Below are 25,991 nucleotides of genomic sequence, written 5' to 3'. Positions count from 1 at the left end.
AATAAATTTGTCTGCTTAACTCTTCTACACATTCATGTAGCACCCAACCTGAAATTCCGTCAGGATCATTTGCTTATACTTTGTCTAATTTACTCAACTCTACCTGTGCCTCTTGTTCTGATTTCAGATATCTGGTTATATGTGTGGGCATGAATGTTCCTGATCACCTCTCTCAAAATTACCTTCTTCTGTAAAAACTGATTGGAAATCCTGTTTAAGAAATTCGCAAATATCTTTTTTCTTGGATATAGGTTATCCCTCACCCATGGTGGACTACATTTTATCTTTAACTTTGGTTTTGCTTTGGATGTTGCTGTAAAAAAGCTTTGGTTGATGATTACATTTACTTATAATGTCTTCCTCAAACTGTCTTTGAGCTTCCCTCTTTATCCTGGTATAATCATTTCATGCCTGTTTACAGTTGTTATATGCCCTCTCACTGTTGTGTTATCTGTATCTGTTCCACAGCAAGTCTCTTTTCTCTTTATATTTTTTTATATTCTGTGTTAAACCACTTCTTTATTAATAGTTTCTGTGTCTTTTTGTGAAGGGATCTAATTTTAGACTCCTCTGTCTATTTATCGATTGCCAGACGCCTTAATCCCGTAAGGAGTGGCCACAAACAAATCGCCTCTATGTCGCCCTGTCTATCGCCATTTCATTGCCCTACTCTCAGCTCACACCTCCCCCCTCTCATATACCTCTCCACTCCATCCCTCCATCTCATCCTTGGCCTCCCACTCCCTCTCCTCCCTCCACCTCACTCGCATAAATTCTCCTCGTCGGGCTCTCACTCTCCATCCTCTCCACATGGCCTAATCACCTCGGTGTGTTTCTCCTAACGCTTCCTATCACATCCACATCCACACCACAACGCTCCTTCACTTCGTTATTTGTCAGTCTGTCTCTCCATGCGACTCCACATGATTCTCTCAAATAACTGATTTCCACTGCTCTCACTCTCAACTTATGTCCCTTCAACAAGGTCCAAGCTTCACCTCCATACGTTAGAGTTGGTATCACAACACTGTCATGTAGTAGCTTTTTCACTTCCATGCTCACTTCCCTATTTCTTCTCACTGCATTCAAGGAACCAGCAACCTTTCTTCCTTGTTTTACCCTTTTAAGCACTTTAGAGAAATTGATTGGGGAATGGAGCTTAGAGGACAAGAGGTATAAAAATTGTTGTGAATTTTTTGAAACAGGAGTCTAAAACTTCCATCCTTGGGTAGTGTGATGAGTAAGGATGGATGTTTTAGACTCCTGTTTCATAAAATTCACAAAATTTTCAGTACATAACATTTATATCTTGTCTTCTAAGCACCTTTTCTCAATTTCTCTGAATTATATACTTCATTAGGTCATTTCAATTGCCCTTTTTGTAGTTTAGGCTCTTTTTGTAACTTTCACTACTGCTAACTATATCAGATGCAGTCCTAAAATTGCAATTTAATACTGTATGGTCGCTTTTGCTGAATGGAGAGTGATACATTATGTTCTCAATATCATTATCTTGCCTGGTAAAAATAATATCTAGTAATGATGAATCATCAAGTCTCTTTTTCTGGTGTTTCCCTTTACATGTTGTGTTAGGAAAAACTCCTGTACAAGATCTAGCAGCTTCTGATCCCAACAGCTTTCGTAGTTTCTTACATCTAGATTATTCCAATTCATGATTGTACTGAAATCTCAAGTTAATATAATTCTTTCAGATTTCTCTTCCGTTCTGTGTAGTAGGGCTCAGACTCTGAATTGTACTTTCTGCCAGGTCTTCATATTTGCCTGTGTCCCAAGTGTTTGTTTTGGGTGACATATATAAATTTCCCACAGTTATTTTCCCTTCAGATGTGTCAGTCTCTAATGCATTCAGGTCTACTTGTGTCAGTCTCTAATGCATTCAGGTCTACTTGTGTCAGTCTCTAATGCATTCAGTTCTACTTGTGTCAGTCTCTAATGCATTCAGTTCTACTTGTGACGGTACATCTAATTGTTTCTCTTTGTCTTGTAGACTTCTCTTTGTTAATACAAGAACTCCTCCTCCTTTTTTTTTTCAAACTTCTATTTCTTCCCTATGGATTGTAATCCTCAAAGCTTAGAGTGTCGTTTGATATCCTTGGGATTAATTTTGTTTCAGTTAGGCAAATAATATGAAGTTCCATTTCTCTGATAAAGTCTTTTATCTCTTCAAATTTGGATATCATTCAGTCTATATATGAGTACATCAGCTTAATCATGTTCTTTACATATCTGACATAGTTTCAGTCTACTACTTTCCTTTTTCTTGATCCCGGTTGTTTATGTATCATTTTCTTACTTGTATTCCCACTACTTTGTAAAAAAAAAAAAAAAAAAGCTCCTCTCTTCTTCTGATCTTTCCTCATTTTTTGTTTTCTTTTCTTCCCTCTTTTCCTTTAGAAATCCCCATTCATCCTCAGTTAGGTATCTTTTTGTCCACACTTTTTAATTCCTCTTTTTCCATGAGTCTGTCAGCATTTTTTTAAGTATTTCCTCTGCAGTGTTCACCATTTGGAAGGTTACTTTCAGAGGCCTTGACTTATACCTCTCATATTCCTCTAGCCTTTTGTGTTCCTCTGTATCATTATCACAAATATCCTCTGATGCTTCCTTCAATATGTCCATTATATTTACCATCTCCTTTTTATCTCCTGAGATTCTGTTCCTTATTTCTTCTTCATCCATACCAGTGATTATATAAGATTTGTTGATATTTGCTGCTGTTTTGACCAGTGTTAGGGTGTTTTTAATTATTTCTTTCACTTCCTCTCTAATGCTTTTTCCTTCGACCTTTGTTTCTAAGTCTTTCCTTACGTTCATCATTTCCGCATATGTAGTTAGTACTTCATCTTTGCAGTTTCTCATCATTTGGTTCATCTGGGTTATCCTCTCATCAATATCACTGCTCTGGTTTATCAGATTGCTTGCTTGCCTTATTGTCTCTGTATCATTTCTGTACTCCCTCATAATACTCTCATGGTCGACAACTGTACTCGCCATTTCACAAGACTTCTTTCTCAGTGAAACCACCTCAACTGACAGCTCATCTATTGTTGTGTGTTTTTGTTGGACTCCTTTACTAATTTTTCATTTTCTTCCTTCTGCATGCGTAGTTCCTTTTTAATTTCATATATTCCCATTCGAAGAGTTTCCTCCAGTTTATTCACTTTCTCAACCAATGTATTATATGTTTCTATTTCAACCAGTTCTGGGTAGAAATCATCATCCTGTTTTCTACCTTTATACCTTCTCTTAACTCCTTCCATAGCCACTTTACTAAAGACAGTACTCATCTTGCCTAGTGCAGAGCTTGACTCATATAAAGATACTATCAGGTGTGGCCAGTTGTGGCCAGCAGTGGCCAGTAGTAGAGTGACTGGACGTGCGTCCTCTCTCTCTCTCGTCTGTGTGTGTGTGTGTGCTGAAAAAATTAAAAAAAAAAACTAATACTGCAAAAAAAATTCCTTTCTAAGAAAGTTGAAAAAAAAAAATCAAGATTTGTTCATTTATAGTTTTTCTAATGCATTCTGTTTAAAAGATTTGAGGTCATAGGCTGTAGAAAAGACAGAATGAGAGAGACATAAACGACAGAGGGTAACACTGTTAAATTTTGTTGAGTAGAAAACTGGTGCTGGTGTGTACTGTAGATAGACGGGTGGTGCATGTCCACCGCAATTGAGAATGAATGCAAGGAGAGACTACAGAAGAACAGCGACCAGATTGGCAGTAATAGAAGTGAGAGTGCTGCAATACTGCAGCAAAGAGAGAGCTGTAATGAGAGGAGGAGATTTAATGAAATGAAAAGCCGTTGATTCCATCTTGCTTTGATATGCCGTATGTACCCTTGCATGAGTGAGAGCTGTATTTATGCATGACATTAAGGACTCCTATACCAACTCAGCAAATGAGTGGGGTTAAAGGCTTTGGGAAGTTGACCAACACAAGTATCTTCTGTGTAACTCCTTGCTAGAGAATTAAGGTGAAGCATGCTTCACGTCATTGATAAATAGGAGGAAGAGAATAGGTGAAAAGACATAATCCTAATGAACACATACTGATAGTTTTAGAAGAACAATGACCGTCTACAACTGCAGCTATAGAACAAAACTGGATAGGAAACCTGAGACGAAACTTAAAAAAAGGAAAAAAAGAAATACAAGCCGTATGAGGGTGATTTGTGTATTAGGGATTTGCACAAATCATTGTCAAAAGCCTTTTAGATATCTAGTGCACTAGCAAAAGTTTAAATGTCATCACGAAGAAAGAATGTCCCAGCGTCACAGAACAAAAAAATAATAATAATAATAAAATCACAGTTGGAGCGTCCCTGATGGAACCCATGCCCACTGTCACAAATAAAATTAAAAAGAAAGATTCTTCAAAAGTTTCTTACCTGCGTGCGGTGGTAAGACTTCCCACCGATGCAAACCTCTGATAACTTGCCTGGCTGAGGCCCACCAAGTGAATCATTAGGTAGAAGCCAAGCACGGAGGAGGACCAGAAGGTGTGGCGCACGAACGGACTCGAGTCAAAGCTGGATAAGAAACAACCATCCATTACAGTCGGTTTGATCGTGTCTGACAAAAATCCCTAGCCCGTCTGCAAGGTTAGATGCCAAATGTAGCCATATCAGAGGAGGTTCGATTTAACTAGTAAAAAAAGTTTCAGCACTACGTCTTCATTGTAAGTTGTAGAATTTTATTAAAAAACAAAACAAAAATCAGTTTAAGTTGTGGGATTAGCTTAGTTAAGCCATATGAAATTATGTTTATAATAATAATAATAATAATAATAATAATAATATTTATTATTATTATTATTATTATTATTACTACTACTACTACTACTACTATTAGTATTATTATTAGTGTTATTGTAATTATTATTATTAGTATTATTATTAGCGTTATAGTACCCCTGTGAAAATAAAGGTGAACGAAGTGAGTGAAAGAATTATCGTGGCATAATCTTACTGAGTGTGGTAGGGAAGGTATATGGAAGAATTATTATAGAGAAAGTAAGAGAGATATCAGAAGTCCTAGTGAGTGATGAACAGGGTGGCTTTAGGAGTGGCAAAGGATGTGTGGACCAGATATTTGCAGTGAGACAGATAGTAGAGAAGGCTTGTGAGAAGGACCATAATGTGTTTATGGCATTCATGGACCTGGAAAAAGCATATGACAAAGTGGACAGGGAAGGATTCTGGAAAGTTTTGCGCATGTACGGTGTACAGGGTAAGCTGTTAGGTGCCGTCAAGAGTATATATGATGGTAGTGAAGCATGTGTCAGGGTTAATGGGCATCTAAGTGAATGGTTCACATTCAATGTGGGCGTGCGACGAGGTTGTGTGATGTCCCCATGGTTGTTCAATGTATATATGGATGGGGTGATGAGAGAAGTGAAAACACGAGTAATGGAGAGAGGGATGGCATTGGTAATGAATGGTGATGGATGGAATATCTCAAATTTGTTGTATGCTGATGATGCAGTACTGCTTGGAAGTACCGGACAAGAACTTGGTAGGCTAATGCAGAGTTTTGCTGATGTCTGTAAGCGTCGTGCCTTGAGAGTAAATGTAGAAAAGAGTAGTGATGGTTATTGAGAGAGAAGGTGACTCCCAGGCAATGTAACAGTGAATGGAGAGAGACTGGCATTGGTGAGAGAGTTCAAATACCTGGGTACAGTGACAGAAAAGAGAGGAAAATGTGCAAAAGAAGTTGAAAGTAGAGTGACACAAGGAAGAAAAGTATTTGGTGCAATGAAGGCCTTGATAAGAAACAGAAGCTTGAGTGTTGCAGCTGCACAAGGCTTACATGAAGGAGTATTAGTGCCAACTTTAACATATGGATTGAGACTATGATGTGGCATGAAAATGAAAAGTCAAGAGTAAGAGCAGTGGAGATGGGACTGCTGAGGAATGCATGTGGAGTACAGAGGGTGGATAGGATACGAAATAATGTGATTCGTGAAAGATGCGGCGTGAGGAAGTCGGTGGACACGAGAAATGAAGAGAGTGTACTGAGATGGTATGGTCATGTTGAGAGAATGGATAACAAAAGATTGGTGAAGAAAGTATATCTGAACGAATTAGAAGGAGGGAGGAGGCAAGGTAGGCCAAGGAGAAGGTGGAGAGATATGGTGGATGAATGTGTGAGGAAGGGAGGTTTGGAAGTCGGTGAGGCTAGGGAACTGACAGGAGATCGAGCTTGCTGGATGAATTTTGTGAGGAGATATGCATGATCAGGGATTTTTGGCACCCCTTTTTAACGTGGCAGCGTCTGGATTGACTCTGTCAGATACGATATGTGAAGCTACAGAACGTGGTGAATGTTTTTGTCGTATCCGATAGAGCCAGGATTCCGGGGGCTTGAATGATGAGTGAATGGAAGCGTGGCCCATTGGATGGGGCAATTTTGGGCTGTCTGGACATTTCTACTCCTCACCCTGCCCTTGGGTGGGAAAGGAGGTCCGGATGATGATGATGATGATGATGATGATGATAATGATTATTACTATTATTATTATTATTATTATTATTGTAATTTCTATTATTATTATTATTATTAATATTATTATTATGTTTATTTTTATTATTATTAGAGTTATTATTATTATTTTTATTATTATTATTATTATTATTATTATTACCATTAGTAGTAGTAGTAGTAGTAGTAGTAGTAGTAGTAGTAGAAGTAGTGGTAGAAGTAGTAGTAGTAGTAGTAGTAATAATTGTAGTAGTAGTAATAGTAGTAGTTGTTGTTGTAGTGGTAGCAACAGTGGTAGTAGTAGTAGTAGTAGCAGTAGTAGAAGTAGTAGTAGAGTAGTTGCAGAATCTGGTAATAGTTGTAGTAGTTACACCAGAATATGTAATAGTAGTAGTGGCAGTAGTAGTAGTGGCAGAATATAGCAATAGTAGTAGTAGTTGTAGTGGTAGTAAGTAGTAGCAGTGGTAGTAGTTGTAGTAGTAGTAGTTGTAGTAGTAGTAGTTGTAGTAGTAGTAGTAATAGTAGTAGTAGTAGTAGTAATAGGCCCATTGGGGTAGATGAAGTCTTAAGACGGTTTATAGGAAAATTCGTTATAGAGTTTGTGAAAGACGATGTTAAGCAGGCAGTTGGCAACCTCCAAGTGTGTGCAGGCCAGCAGGAAGGAAGTGAGGCAGCTGTTCAGTCCATGAGGAAAATATTTGAGGAAGGAGCTGGTCATGCAGTACTACTTGTTGATGCCTCAAACGCATTTAATTCCGTCAATCGAGAGGCAATGCTGCATAATGTAAAGATTAAATTCCAAGTATTAGCTCAGTACTGTATGTCAGAAACACCTACAAAGAACAAGCATACCTTTACATTGTGGGCAAGATAGCTGCACATGATGTCGGTGTTATTCAATCCACAGAAGGAACTACCCAGGGGGACCCGTTGCCATGGCTATGTACGCCCTGGCTATGACAATGCTGCATCAACACAACAAATACGAGCCCACCAATGTAAAACAAGTAACCAATGCAGATGACCTCACAGGTGCTGGCAAGTTGGAAGATGTGGGGAAATTGTGGGACCTTGTAACATCTCATGACTGAAATAGTTTATTACCTTAATGCAAGTAAGTCCATCTTGATCATGAAACCAGCTTACTATGTAGATGCACAGGAAGTCTTCAGAGACCCAAAAGTGATTGTGACAAAAGAAGGCCAAAATCGTCTAGGTGCAGTGATTAGTTCTAAGGAATTCAAAGACAAATACGTGAGTGATTCGGTAAAGCTATAGGTTGAAGATATAAATTTACTATCCACCCACACAAAAACAGGACCCCATACAGCACACACCACATTTACATATGGTGTAAAGAACAAATGGACCTTCTTGATGCAGACCATCGTCGACAAAGAGCTGTCGATACAGTCACTGGAGGATGATATCAGGGAATCATTCGCCACATCACTGACCAATGGCTGCATCCCCATACCAGAAGGGGGGGATCTTCTAGTACTGTCACCCAGGGTGGGAGGCCTTGGCATTAATCCAGCAGCCATGGCAGGCTGTCAACATAGAAATTCTCTTAGGCTCAGCGAAACCTTATCGCAGATTATTTGTGCCCAGGCTGAAACGAGTGAAATCTACCAACAACGGTAGAAAAATATAAATACACATATAAGCAAAGAGCAAGAAGCAAGACAAAAGGCCCAGCGTCAACACATAACCGAACATCTTACATCAGACCAATGCTGAAGAGTTGAAATGGCACATGAGGTTGAGGCATCGAACTAGCTGATAACCCTGCCTCTCAAGGCAAAAAGCTTCCTGTGCAAGATACAAGAATTAATTGACGCCATAGCCTTGAAATATGGGTAGCCAATAGAAAACTTACCTCAACAATGTGCCTGTGGCACTGTGTTTGATGAAAACAATGGCATGGCTCTAAAGAAGGGTGGCTTAATGTGCATTCGACATGATGGAGTACGTGACTTCACTGCGAAAATGCTACAGGAAATACGTCATGATTTCCCGACAGAGCCAGCTATGCTACCTCTATGCAGTCAGCACTTCATCCGCAGAACAGTAAATACATCAAATGATGCAAGAGTGGATGTCAGTGCTCAAGGTTTCTTTATTCGACATTAGGATATTTGATTCTATGGCACCATGTCACTGCGAACTCTCTATTGAGGTTGCACAGAAAAGGGGTGAACAAGTAAAGGACAGAAGATATCAAGAAAGGATCCAGCATGTTGGCCACTATCGATTCACTTCCCTTGTGTTCACAGTATCAGACGGGATGGGTCTAGAGGAAATGAGATTCTATTGGAGATTGGCAGAGGTTCTTTCTGAGAAGATGCATCAACCTCGCAGTTTTGTTATGGTCTAGATGAGATGTCGACTGTCATTTTCCCTCGTGAGGTCTGCACTTTATGCCTCGAGTGCACAAGATCATCAGCCCTCAGGCCTGTCTCTCTGGCGGGCATGTATTACAAAGCTACTGTGGTCTGGAACCGAATGGATCAAACTCCATTAGATTAATGTCTTTATTAGCACTGCAATGTTAAGGAATAAATATAAAGTAATAAAAGTAGTATAAATGGCTGGTAACCACAGGGTCAACGGATTGTATTATGAGGGTTAGTGTTAACCTTCACATTACAGCTCCAAATGTTGAACTGTATTGTAACGGTTGGTTTTGCTCTTCACAATATTCTGTAGTTCCCAAATGGATGGAGATGATTTTTCATAACACTAATGTATAAAGTTAAAAAAGTAGTAGTAATAGTAGTTTTAGTAGCAGCAGCAGTAGTAGTAGTAGTAGTAACAGTAGCAGCAGCTGCAGTAATAGTAGCAGTAGTAGTAGCAGTAGTAGTAGTTACTGTTGTTGCTGCTGTTGATACAGCTACAGGCTCATCTGAAATGTGAAAATATTGGACTGCAGGCAAAAGCTGCCCTCATTCCTCAGTCCACCATTTTCCTCAAGGGGGATAGGGAGGGGAATAAGGAACGTTTTTTACCCAGGAAGCTCCATGGCTCCGTCACTGCGATGCCACCACGTGAAATTGTTCGTCTGCTTCCTATGAGTGTCGGCTGTTTTTTTTTTTTTCTTTTAATGACGCATTGCTAACGAGGGGGTAGACCGATCACCTAAACATATAGTAATCACCGGAGTGTCCACACTGCACAAAGAGTAAAATTGTCCTCTGTAGCTACATGAAATTCGATGAATCTTTTCACCACAGCTAGACGAAAAATTGCTATAGGCCTATCTCCATCTGGAATGTTGAGATATGACAAAAAATTTACGTTAGAATTTATTGCTAGTCGTAAAAATGTGGTATGAAAAGTATGTACTGTAGGTCCGTGGTTTTGTCTTATTTTAGCATGTTGCTACAAAAAGTAAAAATGATACTGGGCAAAATACCGGCTTAATGAATGAACTACAGTTGCTTCGAATTCGATGAGCCATAAGTCTGATTCACACTGTTCATCACGTCACCGTATCATCACTACACGTCACTGTTCAGTCAATATTTCTTCCACGTACTCGAATGGACCTGTTCGCACCAAACGGGTCGTCACTCTCCCGTACCCGGCACATATATATTGGTTCCGTCCTGGCACGGGTACTCGGGATGCATACTATGACGTGACGAGACAATGCCGAGTCTAACCGTTGTCTAGACGTTACTGATATTGTGAAGAATGCCCCGGCATGGCTGCATAAAATTCACGTCAAATAGTGACAGTGATAATGCGTTTTAGAGAAAAATATTGAATTGAATAGAAGAACTAAACGAAACAGGTAAAAAAACTTAAATATTATTAGATTTAATATTCTGTGATATAACTGACGGAATCAAGGCATTGTTGTTCTTTTATCATGCACTAAAGCACTCAGAAAAAAAAAAAAAATCTGTCAGAAGAGTTGGAGCTAAGCTACTGCCAAGATATAGAACCAGAAAGGCTGATTTTTTTTTTTTTTTTACTTCATCTTTCAACTTCAACTAAAGTGTACGGTATTCATTGTGATCTTTTTTTTTTCCTTTAGGTTTTATGTATCCATAACCATGTCTCTTTGGGGTTCAACACCTTTTCTTCATATAACAGAAGTGCAACTAATGCAAGTTTCATAAACTCTAAACAATGAGGCGCCATGCCTACTTGGAGGTTGAGCGCGAACCAGAAGGAATTGTGATGGAGAGTGTGAATGCAGGCATGGGTGACAGAATGCTGATGTAGCGTGATATAGCGGTGACGGGATGAATATTGTGGATCAGATTTTAGGCATGAGGCAGGGATGAACGTCGCTGGTTATAGGTCACATCAACCCTCCAGTATGACTAAGCTGACCACATCTCTCACAATAACTTTGTAGCTTCCTGTAGTGTAGTTTTGTAGATCAGTTATACATATATTAGACTCGTGGACGAGCGGTTATTATACTTGAGTAGTTTTGTAAGTAGATAATCTTTGTTCTCATTTGTCATGCAATGACAGGAGAGGTAAAGATGAGTATGGGACTATTTTTGTTTGTCTTGGAAATATTAACAAGTTTCTCACACACGGGTGAAGTTAAGTAGAGTTCCGCGAGCTACCTCCTTGTCTCTCTCTCTCTCTCTCTCTCTCTCTCTCTCTCTCTCTTCCACCTTCTCTCCCATGTTGCTAGGCTTCTTCTCTCTACTACCTGTCAGTTGTATGGCCTGTCTCCTTCTGAGCTCTGCGTCCTATATTCTGGCGTAGCAGGGGTCGTGTCACGTGTGTTACACTGTTCTTGAAATGTTTTAGAAGCCTGTGTGTGAGTATGTGTGTATGTGTGTGTATGGTCACGGGGCGCTGTCGCGTGCCTATTAAGCATTCCTTGAGTTAGAGTGTGTAAGCATGTTTAGCACTGCTCGATTCTCGCAGACACAATACCTTCTCATCACATGACTTGCTGCTTCTATCTGTCTGTCTGTCTATCTATTTATCTATCTGTCTATTATGATTTGTAATTATAATATGGAGTCCTGACATTGCTCGGCCAAGGCGCTGGAGGTCTCCGACAGTAATTATCATTGACATATGCTAATCTATTAGTACATAATATTGATTATAATATTGTATACATATAATATTCATAGTAAATTGCAATGATCAAGTAATATTACATTTCAAACAAGTTGAATACATATTTGAATAAATGCAATGGTTGTTGTATGACATTTTGTAAGAAGTGTACGTATAACAGACATACGCATATAATTGTGCAATGGTAATACTGCTAGGTTATTACATTACATATTGAGTTATCCCTTTAGTAATGTCTAATATTTCACCTAACTTGTATGGTGATTCTGGTAATACAGAATTGTGGTAAAATTGTATGATTTTACATAATATTGCAGTAACATTGTGGTAATACATAATTGTAACATTGTGAATTGTTACATAATTGTATTGTAATTGTTACATTGTAGTAACATTGTAGTAATACATAATTGTAACATTTTATGAATTGTTAGTTAATATTGTGGTAATGCATAATTGTGTTGGCCTTATAACTGTGGTTACATTTTGTTAATGCAGCTGTTACATAACTGTGTTGGCCTTATAATTGTAGCTGAAGTTACATAAAAGTTACATCTTGTTAATGAAACTGTCACATAATTGTTACATATTGTTTGTAATTACATATATAATTGTAGGAAGTGTAATATAATGCAATCGTTTGTCGTTACATAATTGTTACATATCGCTTGTAGTTACATAATTGTAATAATTGCAGTCCTGACACTGAATCCGGTCATGCTGCAGTCAATGATAGTGATGATGTGACATGCCACTGGCTCGTGGAGATAACAATTTGCTTTTTATTTCATTTATAGAAGGAGTTTATATGATGATGTGCCATGCCACTTGCTTGTGGAGACAACAATTTGCTTTTTGTTTCTCTTATAGAATGAGTTTATGTGATGATGTGCCATGCCACTTGCTTGTGGAGACAACAATTTGCTTTTTGTTTCACTTATAGAAGGAGTTTATGTGGTATTTTGGCATTTGTAGTAACACTTACGCTTATTTTCATTTGTTTGTTATGTGGTCTTACTCTATTTCTTTTTCTTTCTTTTTTTTTTGTATGTATTGATTTTCTATAGTTTCTTTTTCTTCATTTGTCTACGCCTTTTCTGTGTTGTTCATGGTTGCATAATTGCTGGTTAATTCCCTTGGGACCCTTTTTTAAGGTTTAGTTTATATTGCACAGATATTACTGAAAATGATATTATATAGCCCCATATTTTGTTATTTTATATAAAAAAAATATATACATATACACTATACACAGGATTAACTATATGCTCTGACTTGTTCACTTGTACCTATCGTGGGCAATATATGTGTCAGCACTGGGTGGAAATCTTTGTCTTCACGATTGTGTTGAAGATGTTCATTCTTGCTAACGTCATTTGTGTTGGCCATTTTTTTTTCTGGTCTTCCTTGTAACTTAATTTATCTGTTTCCACTAGGTAGCTTTAATTAATGTTTATTACAGTTCGTTTAATCGCTCACTGAGTAACTGTGATGGTATATTTTCTTTATTACTTTGTAGATGTAATAATGTATAGCTGTATGTATGAAACACGTATTTTATGTAGGTATAAATGGTAACACTCGTTGGTAGTAAATAATTGCTATAATAAATGAATGAATTTATACAGTGTAGAATATTTATTGTTGGTGCAAGTATTTAATGATTGAATTATGAAGATAATTGAAGTAGGTATATGTATGTAAGTTGCAATTGTACAGCACGTTTTATATGTTTGTGCAGAAGTTTTTTGTCTATCACTGTGTATCGTATAAATGAAGTAACTATGTAACTCAGTAATTTTTACTGTGGTGGGAACGGTGTGAGTAGTGTTGCATGTGGTGATAGCATTGTCCTTCACGGGTTGACTGACGTGTCGTCACAGGAAACGTATGGTGACGTCGACTTCCCACACTGGTAGCTGTGATGTGTAACTGAGTAGCGATGAGTAACTTGAGTGAAGATGAGTGAGTAAGATGAGTTGTGAATATGGGCTTGGTATTTGCTTCGTCGTCTTGACCTCTTCACTCCTGCGTCAGTGGTGGAGGTTGGGTGGATGTAGCAGAAAGAGGAGGGTGAGGTTTGGTGGTTGTGAGTTGTGAGTCGTGTCTCACTCTTCGTTTGTTTGTTTTGTTTTTCTTTCTTGATGTAATCTCGGTCCTTTTCTCTTGTGATTTACTCGTTGTGGGATGAAGACTGCCGCTACTTGTAGGTGCGTGTAGAAGATTATACAGACGACTCATAGAGTTGTTACGTGTAGTTGATTGTAGATGATTGTAGTTCGTTGGTTCGTCGTAGAAATTGGAAGATTGTTTGAATCAGTATTTTGTTAAACTACTGGCAAGACATCGTGTGATCACTTCTAAATCAGCGTGATGATCGTGGAGACAGAAGGGAGGTTGGAGAGAACTGTCAGGACTGGTTGTGAATTGTTGGTTGTGAGAGGTATTTTTTGTTTTCAATCTTGATAATACAGAATCAACTGTACACTTGTTGACTCGTAGGGTTGTAGACTCATAGGCTTGTAGTCTTGTAGACTTGTAGGCTTGTATTTTGTAGGAATTCACTGTTGATTCGTAGACGAGGTTCGTACGTTCGCTGCCACCATATCTCACAATAACTTTGTAGCATCTTGTAGTGTAGTTTTGTAGATCAATTATACATATATTAGACTCATGGACGAGCGGTTATTATACTTGAGTAGTTTTGTAAGTAGATAATCTTCGTTCCCATTTGTCATGCAATGACAGGAGAGGTAAAGATGAGAATGGGACTATTTTTATTTGTCTTGGAAATAATAGCAAGTCTCTCACACACGAGTGAAGTTAAGTAGAGTCCCGCGAGCTACCTCCTTGTCTCGCTCTCTCTCTCTCCCATGTTGCTATGCTCCTTCTCTCTACTACCTGTCGGTTGTATGGCCTGTCTCCTTCTGAGCTCTGCTTCCTAAATTCTGGTGTAGCAGGGGTCGTGTCACGTGTGTTACACTGTTCTTGAAATGTTCTAGAAGCCTGTGTGTATGTGCATGTATGGTAACGAGGCGCTGTCGCGTGCCTATAAAGCATTCCTTGAGTTAGAGTGTGTAAGCATGTTTAGCACTGCTCGATTCTCGCAGACACAATACCTTCTCATCACATGACTTGCTGCTTCTATCTGTCTGTCTATCTATCTATTTATCTATGTGTCTGTTATGATTTGTAATTATAATATGGAGTCCTGACACATCAACTGAGCGAAAGGAAGTTAGGGAAACTCAGGATAGACCAAATGCACAATGAGACCACTATGATTCATTCAAAGGGAGTGATAAATGAGGGACTTTTGCGATGATTTAATTTTCTCTTATACATGCTTGGTAAAAGCAGTTGACACATGAATCTAAACAATTGCAGTAAATATCAGTGAGGATGTACTTAAATCAACTCTTATAATTACAATATCGTGTAAAGGTGCTGTTCTTTTAAATAAAGTTATAACCTACCTTCTTTTATTAGCATGTTTAATTCTGCTTCGAAACAGGTACTGTACAACTACATACTAAAATTAAGCCAGTACATCTTTCTAACCCTGATAACTGAAGTTAATGTGACTGAAAAGTAGGATGTGTAATAGCAGTAGTACTAACTCCAGGGTTCATACGTGAACCCGGTAAACCGTCAGTCAAAGCTAACCTTTAGTCGACCATCCTCCTTTCGGGGGATCGAGAAGGGATTTTTAGAAGTTGTAAGACCCGCAGCTCCACCACTATGTCATATCGGTGCGAAAACGTGTAGGTTTCCCTCTCCAGCACATTAGGAAAAGGAGACCGCAAAAGTTAGAGAACTATCAAAACAATGGCCAGGTGAAAGGAACGACACGTGGTCAGTGATTTGGGACATAGTATTCCATTATGAATAGCAGAAAATATTTTTACCTGCCTAAACCAAAAGCAGTTGCATGATCAGAGTTTACTAAAAAGAAACGAAACAAAAGGCAGTCCATGCATTATGCATCCCATTTCTCGTGTGTAGCACAGACGGCAGAGTCAGCGTTACCAGTGTCTGCCCTGTACCATTTCCTATCCTACTTTCCATCACCTTTTTCGTATTAGGATCTGATTTTATTAAGATTATTTTATGAAACTGACATAATGTCTGTCTTCACACAAGCAGACTAAGTCGCACCAGCAACACATGAGAAATTAGGCTGCGTAAAATATGTTACATGTACCAGAGAACATTAGGTGAATACTCTGAGATAGTTCAGACATGGAGAAAACGGAAAATAAGGAACTGACAAGGAGAGGGCAGATGAATGAGGTGAAGAGGAGAGCAGGAGGGGGAGACACAAGATGAGATGGAGGAATGGGATGGAGAAGTATATGAGAAAGTGGGAATGAGCTGGAGATAGAGCAGTCAGATGGTAGACGATAGGGGGACATGGGGGAGATTCGGTTGTGGCCGCCTCTCTTAGGATTAAAGTGCTTGCCGGTAGATAGATAGATAAATATAATTATAGACTGTCCATTATAATACATACTCAAAGAATTGAATCCTGGAGCCGTTTTGAGCGATGTCCCACACGACGCCAACCCCACCCAGGCTGCCACAAACTGTCACCACCATCACCACCACACCCACCAACATTAGCAGCGTCTCTACCACGTCTGTGTAAACCACTGCCGTCACGCCACCCTGTAGGACGTGAGACAGTGAGGACAGCTGTTGTGATGGCAGGAGTAATTGTAGAGCAACCCCGGTCTGTCTGGCAGAGGAGACCCTTTAAAATCCGGCTAGCAACTGTCCCTGCAGGGCCATCTCGAGCAGTGAACTGCTGTTCCTTTGAGGTGGACAGCTCCTTGTTTTTGTGAGTCAAGGGAATGTGTTTGGAGGTTTGTGTCCTGGATCGAGACACTGTTATTGCGTCCCTTCACCTAGTTAGCATGGGTACCATAGTTGGCTACACATCACTCAGTTATTTAGCTATATGGTTACCACCCAGCGTTGTAAATGGTTTCCTAGGTTACAGGAAACCAGTAAGCTTGTCAATCAGTGTAGGGTCACCTAAGGAAGAAGTAGGCAGCACTTCATCAACAAAGTAGATGATGGTCGCGGCAACCTACCACAATGTAATGTAGGTGAGATGTAGAAGTAGTAAACCTAGCTTCAGTAACAGGCTCATCTCGACGTGACCCTAAAGGACTATAGGCTAAAGTTACCGTTTTCCTGCGGTCTACTATCTTCAGGCATCCATTCGGGAGCCAAATTTCATATTTCCCAGTACCTCGCAAAGGGAAGAACCTTGTCCCGATCCTTGTGAAGCTCAGTCTACATAAAGGGGGTAAATACATAACGGAAAAATCGATACATCTGAAACCCACACTACTCTTTTTACGTTAACTTGGCCAAAAATTATCATGACTCCATCATGAATGCTGAGCTATAATGAGAGATTATGTCGTGGCGCCTATATTTAAGTAGTAGTAGTAGTAGTAGTAGTAATAATAATAATAATAATAATAATAATAATAATATCATTAATAATAATAATCTATCTATCTATCTATAGCCCGACGCCCTAATCCCGCAAAGGGTGGCCGCAGACAAAACGCCTCCAAGTCACTCTGTCACCCACCATTTGACTCCCCTCCCCCCAACTCACCCCCCCCTCCCTCATATACCTCTCAACTCCATCCCTCCACCTCATCCTCGGTCTACCCCTCCCTCTCCCCCCCCTCCACCTCACCTACATATACCCTCTTAGTCAGTCTTTCATTCTCCATCCTCTCCACATGTCCAAACCACCTCAGTGTATTTCTCCTAATCTTTTCAACCACATCCACATCTACCCCACAACGTTCCTTCACTTCTTCATTCGTCAACCTGTCCCTCCATGTCACTCCACATGCTCCTCTCAAGTAACTCATTTCCACTGCTCTCACTCAGTGAGTGCATACCGTACCTCCGCCAATAACGTTTCCGGATCCGGATCCGGATCAGCCCCACAGTTTAATCTTTTTTTTTTTTTCTTAGCCTATGGCCCACCCTCCCACAAAAATTCATTGAAATTCAATGAGAATTATTGAGAAATCGTGTGGACAAACAAACAAACGTAGGTGAATACATTAACTCCTCTAACTTCGTTGGTGGAGATAATACTTATACTAATACTAATCTATCTATCTATCTATTGCCAGACACCTCAATCCCGTACGGGGTGGCCACAAACAAATCGCCTTCACGTCGCCCTGTTCCCCGCCATTTCACTGCCGTGCTCCCAACTCACACCCCCCTCTCTCATATACCTCTCCACTCCATCCCTCCATCTCATCCTCGGCCTCCCCCTCCCTCTCCCCCCCTCCAACTCACGCACATACACTCTTCTCGTCAGTCTCTCACCCTCCATCCTCTCCACATGGCCAAACCACCTCAGTGTGTTCCTCCTAATGCTTGCTATCACATCCATAACCACACCACAACGTTCCTATATATCCTCATTTGTCAGCCTGTCTCTCCATGTGACTCCACAGGCTCCTCTTAAATAACTCATTCCCGCTGCTCTCACTCTTGACTTGTGTCCTTCCAACAACGTCCAAGCTTCATTTTCATACGTTAGAGTTGGTATCACAATACTGTCATGCAGTAACTTTTTCACTTCCATGCTCACTTCCCTGTTTCTTACCACTGCTTTCAAGGAACCAGCAACCTTTCTTCCTTGTTGTACCCTTTCAAGCACTTCACCCTCCAAACTTCCGTCCTTACTCATCACATTACTCAAGTACTTAAACGTACTCACATTTTCCATTTCCTCACCATCCAACCTCACTGTACATTCACTGGCTTCACCTCTCTCAAAGACCATCATTTTACTCTTCCCTGCATTCACCTTTAGATTCCATTTCTTACAAACTCTCCCAAACTCATCCACCAAGCCTTGCAGCTCCCCTTCGTCTTCACTCAACAACACGGTATCATCTGCAAACAACAGTACAAGGAGTTTCTAAACACTACCCTCTCTCACCAGGGCCACTCCAGCATCCACTGCCCTACCTTGTACCTCCTTTATTACCCCATCCATGTACAGATTGAACAACCATGGAGACATGACACATCCCTGTTTCAACCCAACCTTCAAAGAGAAAAATTCACTCAGTTCATCATCCACACGCACTGCAGCCTTAGCACCATCGTACATACTCTTCACAGCATTCAACAACTTCCCATCTACTCCATATATTCTTAATACTTTCCATAATCCTTGTCTATCCACCCTGTCATATGCTTTCTCCAAATCCATGAAAGCCGCATACAACTTCTTTCCCTTCTCTCGAAACTTTACCACTAAAGATCTAAGAATGAATATCTGATCTACACAACCTCTCCCCTTCCTAAAGCCTCCCTATTCTTCTCCCTAACTCTGTCAATAAGTATCCTACCATAAACTTTTCCTATTACACTAAGAAGACAAATGCCCCTATGATTACGACACACTTCTTTTTTCCCTTTTCCTTTTTACAAGGGAATAATTATACCTGATTTCCAATCCTCCGGGACTCTACCTTCCTCCCAGGCCAATCTGCACATCTTCCACATCCATTCTACTACTATCTCTCTGTCACGGGGTTTTTATATTATCACGGTAATTTTGGAATATAAATGGTTAAATATTATTTAAATTGATATTAATATTCAATAATATTAAAGAGCAGGGACAATGATTGTCTTGCTAAATCGTGCAACGATTCTCTAAGAACGAGAATTTAAAAACTTTCTCAACAGTACACAGCAGAGACTAATTACTCACAATTGCTGAATTACTGTACTGTCAGCCTCTGGAGAAAGTTACTTCACCCCTGACAATAAATAACTAATACTAATAATAATAACATCAGGTTCTTGCTGATGCATTAACTCCTGGCACAACGGATTTTAAGTTAATACAACAAGACTGGTCTAAGTACCAGTTATGAAAGCAAACGTTTATGCCAGCTAGGAGCTATATGGAAAATAAGCTTAATTTGGATTAAATGAAACAAGATTTTACTTTACATTGAGCTCAAGAAAGGAACTGTTAGATTTATTGATTACAAAAAATAAATTTAACGTTACAATTCAAATCAAATTAATGAGACGCACTCACTCACTCACACAAAAGCTAAATACTTACGCCTGGGAAAAACACCTTAACTAAGCTCTTAAAACTAGGATTATACAAAAGGAAATACCGGTCGATGAATGCTATGTATCACTCGGGGGGTGGGAGGACTGGATTAACTGTGAAGTGGAGTGTGGGTACTAGCTGACCTCTTACACTGCTGCACACAGGACCTTTCTCCGTCACAGCAAACACTAGACTGAATTCAACTAATGTATAAGCAGGACACACGAGCCACCGGAAGGCGTGGCTAACGGTTTAGGCAAGCAGAGGCGAACGATAAAGAAACAATTGTATCGCTCAGTAGAGCACTTAGTGACGTGCATTAAATCTGTCACTTTTGAAAGTGACGAATGTTTTGAAAAGTATACTCCGAAATGGAGGGAGAAACGGTTAGCTGAGCGATACACAGTGAGTTTTCCACTAATAGTTCGTGGCTTCTCACAAAAGGGAAATGTCGCGAATTGATTCGTGACACTCTTCCCCATGCTTCAGAATTTCACCACACACTCCATCAATTCCTGGGGCTTTCCCCAGTTTGACTTTCTTCATTGTTTCCACAACTTCTATTCTATTGATTTCTTCCTGTCTTCTCACCTCCCTCCTTCTCCCAGCCATTCCCCAGCCACTTATACTTGCATTCCTTCCATCCTCTATGTTCAGCAATTCCTTAAAGTGTTCTCTCCATCTGCTCACTTTTTCTCCCTTCTCCACTAGTAATCTACCATTTTTATCTTTCACTCCCCTGCTAACGTCACTTCCACCCTGTCTTACTCTCTTCACCTCTTTCCAGAACATTTTCTTACAGTCCCTCCACTTACACTCAAATTCCTTCCAAATTCCTCATCCACTCTCTTCTTACTCTCTGTTACTAATCTTTTCACCTCTCTCTTCCTTTCTACATATAACTCTCTTCCGCCTCTCTACTTCTTCCACGACCCTACTTCTCATCCATTCATTGTATGCTTTCTTCTTTTGTGCCACAGCCTGCCCCACCTCGTCATTCCACCACAAAGTTCCTTGCACCCTCCTTCGTCTTCTCTTCACCCCACACACCACATCACATGCTGCACATATTTCTTCTGTGAATATCCTACACACACCTTCCACGTCCCCCATCTGCTCCAATTCATATATACGCAATCATTCCGCTACTTCTTTCTTATATTCTGCCATTTTCTCATCCTCTTGTAACCTTTCCACTCTCCTTGCAACTACTCCCTCTTCCCGTCCTTCCCTTCTTCTATTTCTCCAACTTGCTTGGATATTGATACTGGCAACCACCAAGTAGTGGTCAGAAATCCACTCCCCCAACCTCTATAAGCTCTTGCATCCATTACGCATCTTCGCATCCTTTCATTCACACACACATAATCAATCATTGCCTTCCTTTCATTCAGTTCACCACTCACTCTTCTCATCACTCGCCATGTATACCTGTTAATCATTTTGTGCCTGAAGAGGGTATTGGCTATCACCAACCCCCTCTCGGCACAAGTGTCCACTAACGCACTGCCATTCTCATCTATCTCTGCAGGCACACCCCACTCACCAACTGTTCCATCCACCTTCACATTCCCTACTTTACCATTCATATTACCGATCAAAAACACTCTCTCATTCCTTCCAAACTTCTCCATGCACACTTCCACATTTGTCCAGAACTCTTCTCTCACTCTGCTTGCACGATCTTACCTTGGCGCATACATGCACACAATCGCCCACATTTGTATTCCAACTTTCAGTCTTACCCACACAATCCTTGACCCAACTGATCCATACTCTCTTATGTTCTTCTTCCATCTTTTACTCACAATAATACACATTCTTTCTTTTGCCCACTCATTCTCACCTACTCCTGCACATATACCCCATCCATACTCCCATTCTCTTACACTCTCTCCTCTCCATTTAGTTTCTAATAAGAATAATAATAATAATAATAATCCATAGATTAACACCAGTAAGTGATGATAGTCACGTAGTACGTCTATTTTGAGAATACAAAGCTGAAGCATTATCTCTTCTGCAACTCAGCCACATAAGCTGCAATGGAACGGAAATCTGGGCCAAGTTATCGTTAAAAGCGTGTAGCAGAGACAGAGTTTTCACTATATTTTGCCAGTGGTAAATTCCCTTAGGAAGGAAGTTGTATCTTTGTACAGTACCACACTGTACCTCTGCGACAGCCCCACAGAAACAGTTACGAACCTGTGGTAAATAAGTCTGTTGAGTAAAAACAGAAACGATAACAGTAACAACAAGAATAATACCACTAGTACTACAACTACTACAGTTAATAATAATAATAATAATAATAATAATAACCGTTAAATTATCATTATTATTATTATTATTATTATTATTATTATTATTATTATTACTCTTCTTATTATTACTCTTATTACTATTATTATTATTATTATTATTATTTTTATTATTATTATTATTATTATTATGTACTAATTATTAAGATGTTTTTGTAGGTGGGGGCGATCACCATTCACTCACTTGATGTAGAGCTGCTCTCGGGTGACTGTCTTTCCTTCCTTCCTTTCTTCTTTCCTTCCTTTCATCCTCTTCTGTCTGTGGGTGACTGTACACTGAGTGACAAGCCAATTTGTTTCCTCTACACCAGGAAACCATTAACTATGCTTGGTGGTAACCATATAACCAAACCATGGTGCCTGGTGGTTCACTGGGTAATTAAGGCGCTCCAGCCGGATTGAGCCTGTGTAAGTTTATATCCAAGGATTGGTTGAGGTTTATTGTTCACGTAATGCTACTCAGGGATGGGTGAGACTGGTCACTCTCATCTTAAATGTCAGGACCAACTTGCCTAGCCCTGGGCTACTACGCCCCTCATGGGGCAACACAGGATTAGATGATGAAGATTAATTATTATTATTATTAAGATGATGATGATGATGATGGTGGTGATGATGATGATGATTATTATTATTATTGTTGTTATTATTATTATTATTTAAATAAAAAGAACAACGAAACAACAACAAAACAACATTAATAATAATAATAATAATAATAATAATAATAATAATACACTGCTGAACCCCTTTAACTCGCTGTGTCCCGGCTGGTTTGTCACCAGTGACCCTCTCATTCCCGACCGATTACGTTTTGTGAGAAACAATGGCAAATCACAAAAAAGGTGCTCACCTGACCTTAGAGATGGGCTATACAGGTGACCTTTTAAAACCTGGTACCGTGTTCTCTGGAGCCACGCTGCTGACTTCTCGTTTTCTATGGTAGTGGTAACTATTGCAAACCACTCAGACTAGGTAGATGCTTGTTCAAATGGTACGAATTTATATGCAGTACAAGAATGTATTGGTTTTCATACAATAATATAGGCGATATAAGCGGTGTTTCACTCACTGAACACATCAACATACTGCACCTGCCTTGGCGACATTACATCCTCATGACTTCTGCTTGTTTCTTCCTCTGGTGCCATGTAATCTTTGTTCTCCACGTCGTCATCGATTGGGGAATCACTCTCGCCTTGAATTTCATACCGTGGCGCGACATACCTTTATTGACCAGGTCGCTGCTAATAGGTGAGTTGCCGAGACAATGGCGTGCTGGAGGGGGGTCAGGCATGGTAAGGCTGTGTTCCCGCCTGGCGGCAGGTAGAGGAGGGTGTCCCGGGTATATGTACTAAAAATCACGCACAAAATTTGAAAAATGTGCAAATGACGGACCTCGCAATTGCAAAACATATTGGCACATTGTCGGAACTGTGCATGACAAAACATTGCAACGTATCCATACATTACCAGGATGCGGCGGGTTAACCCGTGGACATGCATCAGCAGAAGATTGGCAAACGCCATTACATTAAGTAGACAATGTTTCTTGTCCCGTCACTGTGAGAAGATTTTTCATTCTTAAATACAAGCGTCAGACAGTAGCATGAATGTAATGAAATATACGTCACTGGACTGAAGAAAATAAGCTGTGTTTTTGCGAAATTTTAAGAGTGAGATTCATCATGAGTTATTTGACTTGCACACGAGTTTGAGGGCGATTTTTAAAAACCGTATTATTATGTATTATACTTTGTTGGTTTAAAGGAACAAAACTTGAAATAAATTCACCATTATAAAATATGGACGAGACGAGTCGAAATTTATTTGCAAAATGAAGTCATGATCTGATCTAGGTTATCTGGAAGTCAAGATATTTCTGGAGCTTTTGTCAATTTCGTCAGTATTCTAAAAGTTTCTTAAAACTACAAGTCTTTTCTCGGACTTTCACTGATATTTTTCGATTAAAAATAACGTCTTTCAGTACTGGATCAATAAACATATCTGTTTACATTATAATGCATATTTCTGTCTAACTCAAACTGTGAAGTATATAAAGGCGTCATTTTATAATGGGTACTGACGCGGTGGTGCAGCTAGTAGCGTGCGACGTTGGAGACCTTTAGAAATAATTCCAGAGATGATTTTATATCTCTTTTCCTGAGTTTACCCTAGACATGCATACGTTTCCTCTATACTTCTGTCTAATTCACATCATAAAGTACATAAAAACGCCATTTCACAGTGGGTACTGACGTTGTGGGGCTGCTGGTAACGCCGGATGTGGGAGACTTCAAGAAAAATAATTCGGGAGATGAGTTTTTATTTATGTTCTATAATTACCATTCAGTACAAGCCCCAACACTCTGGGGAACATGTCCCTTGAAGGCCAGCAGGGAGGGGTGCATTAGGAAAAAAAAATGGTATCTTAGGGCACAGAAGGTATAGTAATATTTATCATTACAAGGACAATAATGAACAGACGTACAATGATACATACATAGTACAAAGTTGTTACAGTAATTAATAATTATCATTACATGTTTTGAGATGAGTAAAGTGTACATAGAAAGACACGTATGTGCATACGGATGCAGAGAGAGACACGTATGCACACATACATATACATATATATCCACACATATATGTAGGCGATATAGTCAAGCACATGTAACCATTGATAAACTGCATGTACAGGATGGATACGCATGTATACAGATATGGGTATGTGTACAGGCGTGCATAGGCCTACATATACATAGGCAACATGCACATGTATATGATATATATATATGGACAGGGATATATATATATATATATATATATATATATATATATATATATATATCCTAAGTGGCTACATACACATAGTCACATACACAGGTATATAGATAGACAAAAACGAAATGCATTATAAAATTACCTCTTGATTCTAAATCCCAGCATTAGGACAATACATGCACATGCACTTGATGTGTGCATGCGTGAACAACACACACACACACACACACACACACACACACACACACACACACACACACACACACATACACACACACACACATACACACACACACACACACACACACACACACACACACACACACACACACACACACGAGTTTCTATCAATTTTCCTTAGTTAGCCCTACAAAATAAATCGTTTTCTCTAATGGATTTCTTGGTTTTAGGAAATGGGAAATTCTACTTCAAACCATTGTAAACAACACTCCCACCTCCCCTCACCACCACAATCCTGTGTAATATGCCAACATCCTAATTCATAAATGGTCCATTCAGTCTCAGCTGACATCCCTGCCTCCCTTCATCAACGCTCGCCTCTCGGCTGCTAGCGCAAACGGGTTAGCATGCATTACATTGGCACGCTCCACGCCCTCTCTCCTCGATGATCACCTCATCACCGGTGATGAGTTTCCCTTTGCACTGTTGCAAGGCACGTCAACTGCCCTGTGTGATGACAAGATCGCCAATGCCACACTCAGACTCATCACGCATGTCCCTGACAATCCCTTACTTACGCTTCAACATGAGTCTATCTGAAGGCAGTCTCCCTGCAGAATGGGCCAGTAGCACCAACATCTCCATCCTTAATCCTTATTCCCTGATTTCTGTCCCTTTTCCCTAACTTCCTGCATATGCAAACTACTCGAGAGAATTCTTTCAGCATGGCTTCGCGATATTCTTCAGAACCAGCTCTCTCCCCATCTCTTTGGTTTCCTCCCAGACCGAAACACACAACATTGCCTTGTTGAATTACTCACTTTTCTCACATCCTCTTTTTGAATAGCCTTCATTGACCTCAAAGCTGCATTCGACGTCGCAAACCGTGACGTCATCCTTGACGAACTTGCCCACCTGGGTGTCTCTGACCGCCTGTTCTGTTGGCTGGAAAGCTACCTGTCCCATCGCCACTCTCGGGTTCTGGTTTGTGGGGCAGTTAGTGATTACCGA

General features: G+C 39.9%; 1 protein-coding gene across 1 annotated transcript in view; it reads right to left on the bottom strand.

The window, feature by feature from the left end:
• Positions 1-25,991, bottom strand: part of LOC145409338 (sodium-coupled monocarboxylate transporter 1-like) — a 125,413-nt gene that overhangs the window by 47,351 nt on the left and 52,071 nt on the right. Inside the window, exons 5-6 of the mRNA XM_080279809.1 lie at positions 16,075-16,229; positions 4,409-4,549 (exon numbers count right to left, since the gene is read on the bottom strand). Of these exons, the coding sequence (XP_080135935.1) occupies positions 4,409-4,549; positions 16,075-16,229 (296 nt within the window). The remainder of the gene's footprint in view (positions 1-4,408; positions 4,550-16,074; positions 16,230-25,991) is intronic.

This window comes from Coenobita brevimanus, chromosome 80 (assembly GCF_032717465.1).
Source record: "Coenobita brevimanus isolate Jiangsu-jjx chromosome 80, ASM3271746v2, whole genome shotgun sequence".
In the NCBI taxonomy this organism is placed as follows: domain Eukaryota; kingdom Metazoa; phylum Arthropoda; class Malacostraca; order Decapoda; family Coenobitidae; genus Coenobita; species Coenobita brevimanus.
Note: the sequence above shows the minus strand (reverse complement) of the source record. Positions and strands in the feature narration are given on the sequence as shown.